The sequence below is a fragment of the Haemorhous mexicanus genome, chromosome 8 (genome assembly GCF_027477595.1).
Source record: "Haemorhous mexicanus isolate bHaeMex1 chromosome 8, bHaeMex1.pri, whole genome shotgun sequence".
In the NCBI taxonomy this organism is placed as follows: domain Eukaryota; kingdom Metazoa; phylum Chordata; class Aves; order Passeriformes; family Fringillidae; genus Haemorhous; species Haemorhous mexicanus.
In genome coordinates, this window is record NC_082348.1 from 20120997 (window position 1) to 20134508 (window position 13512).

At 39.9% G+C, this 13512-nt stretch overlaps 1 protein-coding gene across 1 annotated transcript in view; it reads left to right on the forward strand.

The window, feature by feature from the left end:
• Positions 1-7858: 7858 nt before the first annotated feature.
• The window catches only part of METAP1D (methionyl aminopeptidase type 1D, mitochondrial), a 43629-nt gene continuing 37975 nt past the window's right edge, over positions 7859-13512 (forward strand). Inside the window, exon 1 of the mRNA XM_059853101.1 lies at positions 7859-7926. Within this exon, the coding sequence (XP_059709084.1) occupies positions 7878-7926 (49 nt within the window). The 5' untranslated portion in view covers positions 7859-7877. The remainder of the gene's footprint in view (positions 7927-13512) is intronic.

Sequence of the window (13512 nt, forward strand, 5' to 3'; positions counted from 1 at the left end):
CTTTTACCCTTTTGTTTTGATCAAAACTTAATAGATACTTGAATAGCAAGTTAATATATAAATCTAAGCAATCTCCCATTTCTCCTAACTTGATTCTCCTGGGGCTGTTCTCTGGGGTTCCTTTTGTACAGGGTAGGGCCTGTGCAGGTTTAATGTCATGAACAGGTGACAAGGTTGGTTCTGTGGGCTCTCGGGTGTTTCCTGTGTACAGACTCTACTCTTTGCTAAAAGGGGATCCTGCTGCTGAAAGGGAACAGACCCATTCTGTATAAGCCTCTAAAGTGCCTCAAGCACATTCTTCTTCAAACCCCCACGTTTTCAGGTTTTTGATGTTCAGGTAGAAACCTCACAGCTGGGGAACCAGCCAAGACTTTGTGGGGACTCCAAAAACAATTCTAATAGTGAAAGAAACATAAATCTGTAGGAAGCAACTGCCTTTATATAGTTCCTTGATTCTGTTCTGCTATCCATTACTTCTCAGACCTGAGGTTAGTTCAGAAATATCCTGTCTGTTCTCCCTCAAAGGAATAAATTTTTATCTTTTCTGGTATTTCAGGCATTAGAGAATTTAATCTGAATAAGGGTCATTGAAATTTATTGACCATGTTTAATGGTCCTGATGGGATTCAGGTCTAGCTTTCAAAACTGGAGCTTGTAGGTTGACAGTTCTCCACTACCTGATGTGATGTGAAGGAAGTAAAATAATTTTTAAATGTTTTCAATCTGTGGGATTTTTTGTATTTTTTATTAAATTATTTTAATGAATTTTAATTCCAGATTAGGGTATCTTGGCTGTATGATACATCTTTCATCTACTGTAGTATCCAAATCTATTAATCAATAGTAACAATCATTGAAAGACCTTTCCTGGTCATAATAGCAAGGCTGAGGTTAAGTTGGGGAACTTGGGGTTTGGTTTTTTTCTGTGGATGGTTTTGGTTTTTTATTGAGCATGTTCAGAACTTGGGGATAAGTCAGAAGTGGGAGAGCTGAACTGAAGAATTGTGCTTAAATTTGGTTCCTGTGTAGAGGTCCAGGATACTTCTGGGGCAGCCTGCACTAACACTCCCTGAGCTTGAGCCATTGAAGAAACTGTAGGACTGACAAGAAGAAACACTGCCTAGTGGGCTGTTTGCCCACTTAGAATTACTGAGCCAAAAAGCACAAAATTGCTTTCCTTAATCACAGTTTCCTTTTGCTTTTCACAAATAGCAAAACTTCTCTCACACAGTGATGAGGGCAGATCCATTTTTTCATAACAGATTTTTTTTCTTTTTCTTTTTACGTTGACACAGTTGAAAGAGTTTGAGTTAGTGCTTCCAGTTCCTTTAGTGGTTTCTCATTCCAGTATGGTCTTGGGAACATTCTAAGATGTTGGGATGTGCCTGTGAACTGCAAAACTTCTTGGCATGAAAAATAGGAATAAACAGCTTCCTAGCGGCCTAGAAACTGAATCTTTCCATCCTGTAGCAGATTACAGCTTCTGCAGCTCTGCTGCCAGGAAAGACCTTGTCAGTGCACCCTAATCCATTACAGTAAATTAAGCCAATTATCTGAAGTAATCTTCATCAGCAAATTAAACTAGCCCCGCTGACTTTGCTTGAAGTGGTCTTAACTGTCTGGACTATCCCTCGGCAAAGAGGAGGAGGAAATAATCCTGTTGGACAGCTAGAAAACTCCAGCAGCTCTTCTGACACTGCTGGGGGGCACATGCCAGTTTCCTTCAGTAGGCTTGTGGGGTGCATCTGTTTGAGCTAACATTTCAGAGCTTCATGTTTGAGCTAACATTCTTGGTATAATTGACTAAATACCCACCTTTCAGGATGCTGCTGGACAAAGCCCTAGCTTGCCAGTCTGGATACAAAGTTCATTATTTTCAACAGGATAACTTCACCTACAAGTGAACTATAGGATGCTTGTCTCAGAAGTACACACAGTAGCAACACCAGCTGTTCAGTGAGTCATATTGTGATATTAAAAAGTGTTGATAAAAGTTTAGTAAGTTTTGTGTAATGTTTGTATTTCTGCATTAACATAACTACAGACAAGGACCTCCTACTGTATTTAAACAAATACTTTGAGGTGTAGAACACAACTAGTGTTGTTTGACTTCTGCGTGCTGGGAAGACCGGTGAGCTACTAACAGCTGTCTGTATGGAATTGTGAGTAGGTACTGGAGGGGCTCAGTTCTGTGGATTTGTGAGCTGACAAATTAACACTGAGGCTTAGTAGCAGCTCTTTCATTCTAGGTTGGGGCCATGAGAATTGGATAGCTGAAGCTGAATGCTATTGGAGCCCTCTCCTACTCTGGGCACAATATGATGCTAAAGTAATCCTGGATTAAAAATATTTTTGTTCAAATACTTAATCTGTTATTCTAGGTTTCTTAAGCACTATTGTTCTTTTCATTTATTACTAACTACAGAAACTTAAAGCAAACACTAATAATAGTCTTTTTAATAATAGGTTTATGTGACTTTTTTTCTTAATTTTGATAAAATCCAGATTCTTTAGTTGCTTCACTCAAATTTCAAGTGAAACTTTACACAATATACTGGTAAAGCACTTTAGAGATTTTTTTACATTTGAATATTCAGAATGTTCCTAAGATCTCTGAGTATATTTATAAAGTTTTTCTTTGTAGATGCTTCTGGCATCAGGATGCTGGTATGCCCTTCTATCACTTACAAATACAGCCATGGCAACAGTGAATCTACTTCAAAAAGTTCAGTAAAATAGTGAATTTAGTTCAATTGACAGACACAAGTTTTCTTCCAATGAAAGGTATTGTCAACGGTGCTAATACAAGATTTTGTCCTATGAGGTAAATAAAGCTCTGAAAAGTGTTTTATGTTCAGAAACCTGGGTCAAACTGTTCCCTTTCAGGTATTTTGAAACATAAAAGTTACCTACTGCAGATACTCGGAAACAACTTGTTGTTCAACAGCTAATCTCAAGAAATACAACAGAATACCTATAGCTTCAGAACTGAGAAAGCAAACTACCAGGATCTGCAGGATTTGAAGGACACTAACTGCTGCAGTTGGAGGAATAAAGGTCTGTGTGTTGCTGAAGGAGTGTCTTGGGCAGCAAATGTCTTTGCCTCCTATGAACCAGCACACAAAGCTGCTATGTGGCAGTTTAGGCAATTCAAGACTGACCTATTGTCTCTCTCTGCAATAGCAGCAGGAGGGTAAGCAGCCCATAATGTCTGTATGAAGGATTTGTGTGTGCTTATATAGATTTTTTTCAATTCCTTTTTTTGTCTCTCACTGAGACTTTGTTGTTCTTTATGCTTCTCCTTTATCATATTTTATGACTGTCAGACACCAGAAAGCTTGAAAATCTTATGTTGCATATTTTGCCATTTTACCTTTCCTCACAGTGTCAGTTCTGACCTGCTTTCTTCAGTATCAAACTGTTGGAACTAGAAATATCTGTTACACTGGTAAGCCTATCATATAAAACCTTGGAGTTTCAGTTTTCAAATTTAAAATTATTCTGTAATGCTATTGCTTTGTGAAATGTTGCTTGCTAGGATAATTTGGACTTGGAGTTGAAAAAAAAAGACAGCATAATAAATATTAACATCTGTATCTCATAAGCAAGTATGTGTTGCAGATATTTCCATTTTCTGGGAAAAAAAAAAAACCAGCCTAAAGTCATCAAAATATTTTTCCCCAAGCTGTCATTCATAATTTTCAGTAATTTCAGCTGATTTACACTGCTAGCTCTTTTCTCCAGTGATCAGAAAGATTTCACTCTAACCCTGGATTTTTTCTATTAAAACATTCCATTTACAAAAGGCAGTTAACCACACCAGTGACAATATTTGAAATTGTGAGGCTAAAAATTTAGTGCAGCTAGTAAAAATGGAAGGCTATTACACAAAGCCATACAAATAGATGCAAGCCTGGCTCAGGCAGAGCATGCTATCTGCCATCATACTGGCTTATAACTGGTGGGAAAATTGTAGGAATGAGCTTGCCCCCTTATCACTCATCTTTTTTACAATGTTAAAAAAAAAAAAATACAACTACTATGAGTTTCAACTCATAGCCACTCATTCAAATACATGCTCATCAGGTTCTTTGGTCCTTGCACTAAAACCTACAGTAATACACATTGAAAGAAACAAGATTACACACTGTGGCTGAGCTTCCTTTTAGATCTAGAATGGTACAAGCTAGCTACAAAGGATCATTAATCTAACAGCTTTCATATTTCCATGTTCAAAATATGTTTAATTCTCCAGACCAGAGGCAGAGAGAAAAGGTTGGAAAAAATGTCCTCCACTGACTCTTCAAAGCTCATTTCAGATATAAAGCTCCCACCCAAACTGGAGGAATCTCAGGTTATGGCACCATGAAGACAAAGCCTTGGGAAGAGGATTCAGAATTCCCTCTATGCCTGTACAAAAAATGTCTATAGCAGGAGCAGTACTGTGCGCTGTTTTTTTCTGAGAGTAGCACTAGCTTCTTTCTTCAGTAAATAAAGAACATGTAATGCTGTAAACATTCCTCACACAGGAGGTATGTGCTCCATTTGTGGTTGTTGCACAGTTTGAGCTGAAGAGATAGAACATAAAGAAAATCTAGGTCAATGGGAAGAGCTTGACATCCCTTTTTTGTTTCTAAATGGTAGGGCAAAAAGGGAGATATTCCATGTTCAATAGCTGCTATTTTAGATGTTTCCCTTTTCTAGTTAGACTTTTCTCTGAGCTATATGGGGTGTTCATGTTTTAAAACTTCATAGTTTCATAGAAAAGAGTAAATCTTTGCCTAGAATGAATTTAATATGATGGGTATCTGTAAATATGTTATTTTTCTTTCCCTCAAGGTGCAATGTAAATTTTATTTAGTGTAGCTTTACCTGGTTATATATATTTTGTATCACTAACATTGGAGATTTCTGGGTTTTTGCAAGTTCAGGGCTCCAAACTCTCTCACCCTGGATCAGATGAACATCAGTGCTGAAAAAAGAACACCTATTTGTGATTACAGCAGGACCTAAACAGCACCAGTCTTAACAGCAAAAGCTGCTGTGGAACTAAATGATCTTTTAAGACAATCTTAGGAAAGTCTAAACCTAACCTCAGAAGTTAAGATCTAAGCCTAACCTCAGCTTCCATACTTAAACTAGAAGCATTTTTCTATATTGCTCTATAAAAGATTTTGTGTGTGCGTACGATACAACTCTGTTTTACAGGCTCTTACAGACTGCTTTGAAAATTGCATGTAAAAATCTAGCTTTATGTCTTCTTTAGCACACTTTTGTTTATTTTAATATCAGCCTGCCCAATTTTGGGAGGAAATAAAGTTGAGATTCTGCATTTAGTGCTTGGTTGCTTTCACAGCACAGAACCAATATAAGTGAGATGGGATGTGAAACATTCTTCAAGGAGAGTCTTTCACACAGATGAAAAGTAATTTCTCCAAAACTGCCTCTCAGCTTGACACTCAGGCCATCTTGAGACATCACTGTCCATCTTAAATATTTTAGGGGGATTTGTCAATTGTAACCAAAAGACAATTATACACATGAAGAAGAAAGTGATGTATTTGCTTTTGGTGACAACTTGAACGCAGTGGAGTATGATTTTTTTCAGGTTTGTTGTGTTAGGTTCTGGTATGTCCCTCTTTCCAGAGATATTCACCCCCATTTTACTGCTATAAAGGTCCCAAAAATGATATCTGTTGTTTGTATTTCTTGGCAAAAGGAGAAAACCTGCATCTAAGCATAAATTAGAGACTACTGAATAATGACTGTTGTTAGGCTTAAGATGCATCCAGAGACTGCAAAAATTACACCGTTTGCTTGAAATGTAATTGATCGTAATTTGATTGATCCCCTCTTATTTTCTGGCATGCAAAAATAATTGGTCCAATCTAACCACTAGTCAGTACCTACAAGTATTTGTGAAATAGCCTGACACTTAAGGACAAGGTAATTACAAAGGTGGTAGCAGCATAACTAGAATTGCCTCCATTTTCTTATGCCATCAACCAATTTTCAGGCTGTTACAATAAGGAATTTAGGGCTTACAGATGCAGAAAAAAAGCCAAGCATTCACTTCATTTTCTCTAACAGTGGCCTCGTTCCACTGAGTAGGAAATACTTGCTGACTCAAATAAGAAAGGTGAGACTAAGCTACCTTAAGGCTCTCTGGTTTTCTCCTTTAGTGACAGCTGAGGAAAACGTGGCTAATTACTCATCATACATGGGTACTTTCATGTGAAGTGTGCTTTAAGCACACACAAGGACACCCACTCAAGAGTATATATAGTTGCTTAGGCCAAGCAGCAGAATGTGTGATTCCTTTACACTGCACATAGATGTTACAGAACTAGTGGCTGAGTGTCTGGATTCCTAAAGCCTTGCCAAGATACAAAAGAGAATAAAATGATGCTCCTGAAAGACTATACTATGTTGTAGAATTAGGAGCACAGTGAAGATGTGCACATTTGGGCCCTGCAAATGAAACGTGTGCATAGCTCTCACCAGTGAGCAGTGGGTAATGGTGCTCACAAGGTGTAATGATCAGCTTAGCAATGCTTTCTCCATATTTATTTCTATATCTTTATGTCTGGGAAAATCTTATTGTTCTCCCCTCACTGAATAATGATGATGAAACATGTCAGTTCATGCAGAATGTGGCTATAAGAAGTGGAATATGTTATTTTTTGGAGGCAGTGTAAGGTAATGTATTGATCTTAAACTACTGTATAGTCTGGATATAAGCTATATGATACGCTGCCTGTCATGCTGTGGCAGCTGATTAAAAGAGATGCATTTTTACTAGCAAAGTTAAGAGTATCACAGCTTTTATTTTTTCTCTCTCTCTCTTTTTTTTTTTTTTTTAATCAGAGCATGCTTGGAATTTGCTCCTTAAAATCAGAAATGCTTGAATTATAACTTTTAAGTTCATACTTTTTGGGGGCTTTTTCTAAAGCACATATAGGTAACTATGCTCAGCATTCCCATGCACCTTGGGCTTTGAGTCTATTCTTAAATAAATAATAAAACTTGTGCATGGGAAGTTAAAAACTACTAATGGAGGTAAATAAATCTGGAGTTAAACAGCCTGTCAAATGAGTTCTCATTTGACAATTTTCTTACTTATCCCACAGTTTACCACTGCATGCATACACACGAATGTATGTAAGGACACAAAGATCATTACATGTGTGTGAAGATGTAAGAAAGGATTACTTGTATTACTTCCATATTTTGGAATGCATCCAAGTGAGTTTTGAATGTCTCCAGAGATGACTCCAGCCCCTCCCCGGGCAGCCTGCTCCAGTGCTCTGCCACCCTCAACATAAAGCTCTTCCTCATGTTGAGATGAAACTTGTGTTTTAGTTCTGGTCATTGCGCCTCATCCTGTCACTTGGCACCACAGGAAAAGGTCTGGCACCATCCTCTTGGCACCTGCCTTCGAGATGTTCCTTTGCATTAATGTGTTCAAAAAGAGTAGTTCCTATTTTATTCACAAAAGTACAAGTTGAGGCGAGGGTGGTGGCGTTTGCTTGCTTAGTTGGTTGAGTTTTGTTTATTTTTTAACGCTAAGAAATGAATGAGGTAGCTCCATCACTCATGGACAGTATGGTTGGACTCATGTGGGGCCGAGTGGGGCAGTTCTGTCTCGCTGCCGTGTCTCCCGCCGCGGAAGGAGCAGTCACCACTCCCGCCAGGGCTGGTGAGCTGAGCAGGATGGGGCCGTACGGAAGGGCAGCCAGCAGCAGCTCGGGGCACCGGGAGCCGCGGCCCCGGCCGGGCGCATCCCGCCCGCCCCCTCACACAGCGCTCGCGCCGGCCGAGGGCGGGCGGGGGGCGCTCCCGGCCCGCCGCCACGCGCGGCCACGTGACCGCCTCACATGGGCAGCATGGCGGCGCCCAGAGCCGCCCGCGCGCTGCGGAGCGGAGGTGAGTGCGCGCCGCCGCCGCCGCCGCCGCCCTGCCCTTCCCGCCGGCCGCCGCCGCGCCGCTGCTCAGTCGGGGCTCGCTTTGAAAGCGAGGAGCAAAAGGTCCTGCCGCCGCCGCGCCTGCTGAGGGCTGCGAGAGAGCGCTCCGCCGGCCGGGGCGCGCTCCGCGACCGGGCGGGGGGCGGCGTGTGGCGGCGGGGGGGCCTCGCAGCAGCGGCCGCAGCTGTCAAGGCTCGGCTTCTGTTGAGGCGTGTTCCCCCGGCGCGGTGCTCGGCGTGGCGCCGGCACACGGCAGCTCCCGGGACCCCGCGGTGGGGGAAGGCTGTGGGAATGTTTTGCTCTGTTTCGGCTGTGGTGATTTTTGCTGCTGAAGTAATGTGACCCGTTCAAGTGCAGAACTTCTTACCTGCTGGCTCGCCCGTCTGTGTAATGGCTTGTCAGGGCCCGTTGTCCCCCGTGCCCTGAGGTTCTCTGACGAGCCCTTTCTCTATCACATAACCTTCACAAGCTAAAGTCGTGTGCCCATGTCCTGCATCCTTTTTCAGCCCCATGCGCCCTTAAAAGCCCAGTGTCCGTCATCCAGTTAAAAGAACCTAGCGAATTACATTTGTTAAGCCTTCCTGCCTTCCTTTCCGGCATCGAACCTTGTTCAGCTTCCTTAGGGGATATGCTTTTACAGAGACTTGAGAAAGTGAAACTGTCATAGTTAAGACAACACTGATTAAACAAAATCCAATTTTCCCCGAATCGGACATTTCAGTATAATTTAATTTGTGAATACTGAAAGACAAAAGTAATTTAAATTAGGTTTCTGTTCACCTAAGGGTATCTGTTCTACCTTAATTGAACAAAAATTACTTTTTTATAGCCTCTTATGTGTGTTCTTTTTAATATATCTGATGTTACATTTTTATAAATGTTGAAAATTTTCTTTATTATGGAATTGTTTCTGCATAAGTGCATTTGAGCAGCAGAGATCTTGGAAGTTGTATACTGATTAAATGCTTTATCCACATATCAGAAGGACTTAGGCTAGCCTAAAAAAACCCTTCATTAAAAAAGAAAATTTACTGAAAAATACTAGGAAATTAAAAAGTACTTTTTAGTAATCATATAGGGAAGTTATTTGAGTAGTCTCTCCCTTGCTAATGTCAGAATTCAAACACTTTCAACCCAAGGAGAAGGCACACAACTCTTTAGGGTGTGAGTGGTTTCCACCAACTTTTGTGAAATTCTGTATGTTCAAATGCTGCATTTCAGAGTGGACTAGCAATAGGTTGAACTGAATTTTAGCTGGCATCTTTTCTTGAAGAGTATTTAAAAAAAATTTTACAGGTGATGCATAGGAGTGTGAATTGAATTTATTATTTTGTAAAAGAAAACTAGGAAACACCCAGGGCACAGACACATCAAGTCACTGTCACAGTTTGTAGTTAGAAATAGTATGGATTGTGTGCTGATTCACTGGCTTGTAAAAGGTCTGATTAGATATTATCACAGTTTCAGGTATTATCGTAATTGAATCTGTGCTACTTTATTGGTAATGAAGTAGGACACATGAAAGAACTGCATTTATACCTACAATTTTATCTTAAATGGTTTGAAACATAGTAATGTCTTACAGATCTATTTATTTTATACAGGTGAATTATTGTAGAGTAGAAGCCCCTAATTTCTTATAATGAAATTTCAGAGTTTAGAGCCACAGGGAAATAATTGATGAGAAGACATCCCATGTAAATTGAGTTACTTTTGTGTTCCATACTGATATAACTGATTCCTGAGCTTGCCTCCCTACAATGAATAAGAATTCTGTGCTAAGCTGTGTGATTTACTGTGGGCCAGGTTTTTAAACTCAATTCAGTATAGACTGGTGGGGTGAGATACATCCCTTGCATACGTAGTTTGTGTTCCCAGGCTGGCTGTTTGCTTGGTTGGGGCTGAACTGCCTTGTTCAGCCCCTTGTGGAACTGGGAATTTGTCCACAGGCTCCTCAGTGGGGAACCTGGAAACTGCACCTGACTAGCACTATAGCTGTCTCCAGCACCACAGAATATGAGATGTTGTGAGATCCTTCTTCTGCGGCTACGGAGCCTTTCAGAGATGTTTGTTTTCAAAATTTTTCTGAGAATGTTACTCTTTCCCCTCTGTTAGTAAACTGAGGAAGAAATGCCTTAAACCTCTTTTATTTTTTATAGAAACAGAGGGACATAGCTGGAGTTGATTCAGTTGCAGTACAGCTTCAAAGCCTCACACTTTTAAGTTTGCCCAGAAGTACCAAAGCTCATTAGAAATTAGTTGGGGTTTGCTTTGGTTTTTTGGTTTCTTTTTTTTTTTCTTTTTTCTTTTTTGGGCTGTATAGGTCACAAGTTTTGTGCACAAGCCTTGTCAGTAATGCATGGTTAATTATTTTCTATATTTCATAGTTAGGTTAGCCAACGCTGTGTATATTAAAGGAATAATAAATTCTTCTCCAGAAGGTTATTTATATGAAAATCATCTATCTGAAGCACTACACAAGTTAAAAACATTAGTTGGACTACTAAGGTGTAGCAAGTAACTGAGGCAGTGTGAAGTGATCTGGTTTATATGCTCTAGATAGAGTGCAGACAAGTAATTTTACATAGTTTTTCATTCTGGTCAGACATGGCTTTGGCATTTAGGATGGTAAAACTGGAAATGAACTTTTAAATTGCCATTTTATGTTGGACTATGCATGTTACTGTACAGAAGTGTGCTGTGGGGTCTCCATCTGGGAGGTGGTTAAATAAATAAAGTACCTCCTTTACTGAATCTTTTACTGAGCAGTGTTTCTGATACAGTTAATTTCTCGCTTTTTTTTTAATCTGCGGACCTTGGTAATGCTCGTGGTTTTACAAAATTCAAACTTTTCAGTATTTCTAAGAGGAAGTAAAAGGACTCAAAATTAGATTATTTTCTTTTTTTCCCCCTGAAGTCAAAGTATTCATTTCAGATTTTTTTTGCTGTCATATGCTACTGAATCAGTCTGTTTCCATCTTTCTGATGGTGCATTTTGAAACAGGAGTTAAACTTCTTTTTTAAAAATTGTTACAACTTGCTCTTTGAAAAGCATATTTAATCACAAATTTCAGCATATTGGGTACCATTCTCATGTTAAGAATTAATCATAAAAATCTTCTTAGCACGAATAATATTGAAATTGTAGAACTATCACTTTGTATTTTTCTCACTGTTAAAAAGAAATTCAGAAATGTACAACTCAAACAATTAATACTCACCTATAGTAACTTCCAGTACTTTTAACCTAATGTTTTTTAAAAAATTAACCATAGAATATACAGGTAACAGTTTTGGGGAGACTTGACTGTTTCCTGGTATTCCAGATTTACAATTAAATACGTCCTGTAATTCTGATTTTTTTTTTTTTTTTTTTTTTTTTTTTTTTTTTTTTTTTTTTTTGGCAAATGAGAAAAAGTGGTTTAAACTTGTGCAAGAGAGTTTTCAAGATCTAATGTGCTTGGCTGTACTGGGCAATATATGAGTTGGGCAATTAGCTGGAAGAAAATATTAATTCACATTTTCCATTAATTTGTAGACAGACTCATGTCTCCAGAATTTAACATTAGCATTATGAGCTGCAAGTGATGCATGGTGGAAGTTCAAACCATTTGATTGTAGTACACTTTCAACATTTTTTAAATGATTCTAAGGTAGTTTCATCCCTGTCTCGAAACTAATCAGGCAGGCGAGGAATTATTCCCATTTCAACTGTGCAGCAGCTCTGGGGAAGACATGCACTTTCATGGTTTGAGGCATGAGAGAAAAATATTCCCCTTTCAATAAAGTGTTTAATCGTTCTCTTCTCTCGGTTGAGAGGTAATGTATTGTTGGCAGCACACTGTGTCTTTTTTTCTTACAAGATCTATCACTTCTGGCTGTGGGTGGATGTGTAGGGTGTGGTTTCTCTGTGAGCTTAGGTTTCTCAGCATTAGCTAAGGTTGCCTTTAAATGAAGGAAAGTCATTAGCAGATGTCCTGGACAGCTGCTGAAAACCAACATTTTCTGCCACATCAACAGCTTTAGTGCCCCACAACTACTTTTCTAGCCATTCATTTCAGACTAAGAAGTTTTTTCCCCTTTGTAGGAAGGTGCCCATTGCCCTGGCACCAGAGTGTCACCATTGTGGTTGCAGCTAAAACCCACATGGAGACAAAGTTAATGATGAGTTCCCGAGGAGTACTTAGTTTCAGCTTTTTGTGAATGCTTTCTCTGCTCTGCATGCCTTATGTCTTGGGTGCCCAGGTCCCGGGTAGTGTCCTGTATCTGCCAGTGTTTAGTCTGTGATAAATGTATTACACAGGAACATTTTCATATGCCCGAAGTTAAGGAAAGTAAGCCTAGCCATAATCCTTCAGGCAAAATTGACCTTGTTTGCAAATGTATTTTGTATGTATCACTTTTAATTTTGCAGAATTCTTAAAGCTCACCTGGAGCTTTCTCTAAGCAGAAAAGAGCTACTTCCTCTTTCCATTCCTATGGCAGAGCTCTGAGGCTTTTCCACCATCTGCAGAAGCTCGCTGCCCTGGTGTGGTGATTTGCTGAAGGGCCATTGTCCACCTTTGTGCATAGGCTACTGACCCTGAAGGAAAATACCATAAAGCTCTGGGAATGACTCTAGCAACAAAGTGGCTTGCCCCATCGTAGGGAGTTGTCTTGCTGCTGTGCCTCCAGAGTGGATTTTACAGTGCTGTCTCTGTCTTCACAGTTGGACATGGTGGCATCTGGAGTGAGGACTGTTTGCATGCACAACTTCTACACTGCCTGCCCAGAGCCTGTTGTTGTCTGGCATTTCCTCACCTGCCTGCAGATGTAGAAGCAAAGGCTCCACATAATACCATGTGACAGGGTAGAAAGTCTGAAATGGAAAGTCATGTCTGTGGTTTTAATTCAAGATACTCAGTTGAGTGGTGCCTCTGGGCAGCGAAGAAGGCAATCTTTGTCTCTCCTTTAGGTGTTACTTCAGTCTTCTACTCTTCAGGCTCACAAGTGCGGTGTTAACCAACACACACAAATTCTAGTGCTGTTTTGCAAAGAACCAAATTACTGATTTAACCTCCTCTATACTCATACAGCAAATCAGTGAAATAAAGAATACCACTTCACAATCTTTAGAGATTAAATTAAAGGGAACAAAAGTACAGACTCCTAAAATCTATACTGGAAGATGGCCCTGCTGAGGCTACGTGCAGGATCAAACTGTGAAGTGTCTGGCTGCTTGGTCCTTGCATGTTCTGTTACTTAAAACTTCAAGAATAGTGGTAGAGTATATGACAGGTCTCTAAGCTTGTTTAGAATAATATATAGTGTTTGAGGAAAAAGAATGAAGGATTGAGTCATTCCTAAAGAAATTCTGGACCTCAAATAGTGAATTGCCTTTTATTTTAGAGCAGATAGCTTCACTCCCTAAAATCATGGGATCAAATGTCCCGTGAACATATAATAAAACATTTTATTTTGCCTCTGAGAGCTCACAGTGCAGATAGCCAAGCAGACAAAAGGGGCTGAAATCATGAGCACTAGCTGATGGATGGAGAAACTCTAGCGC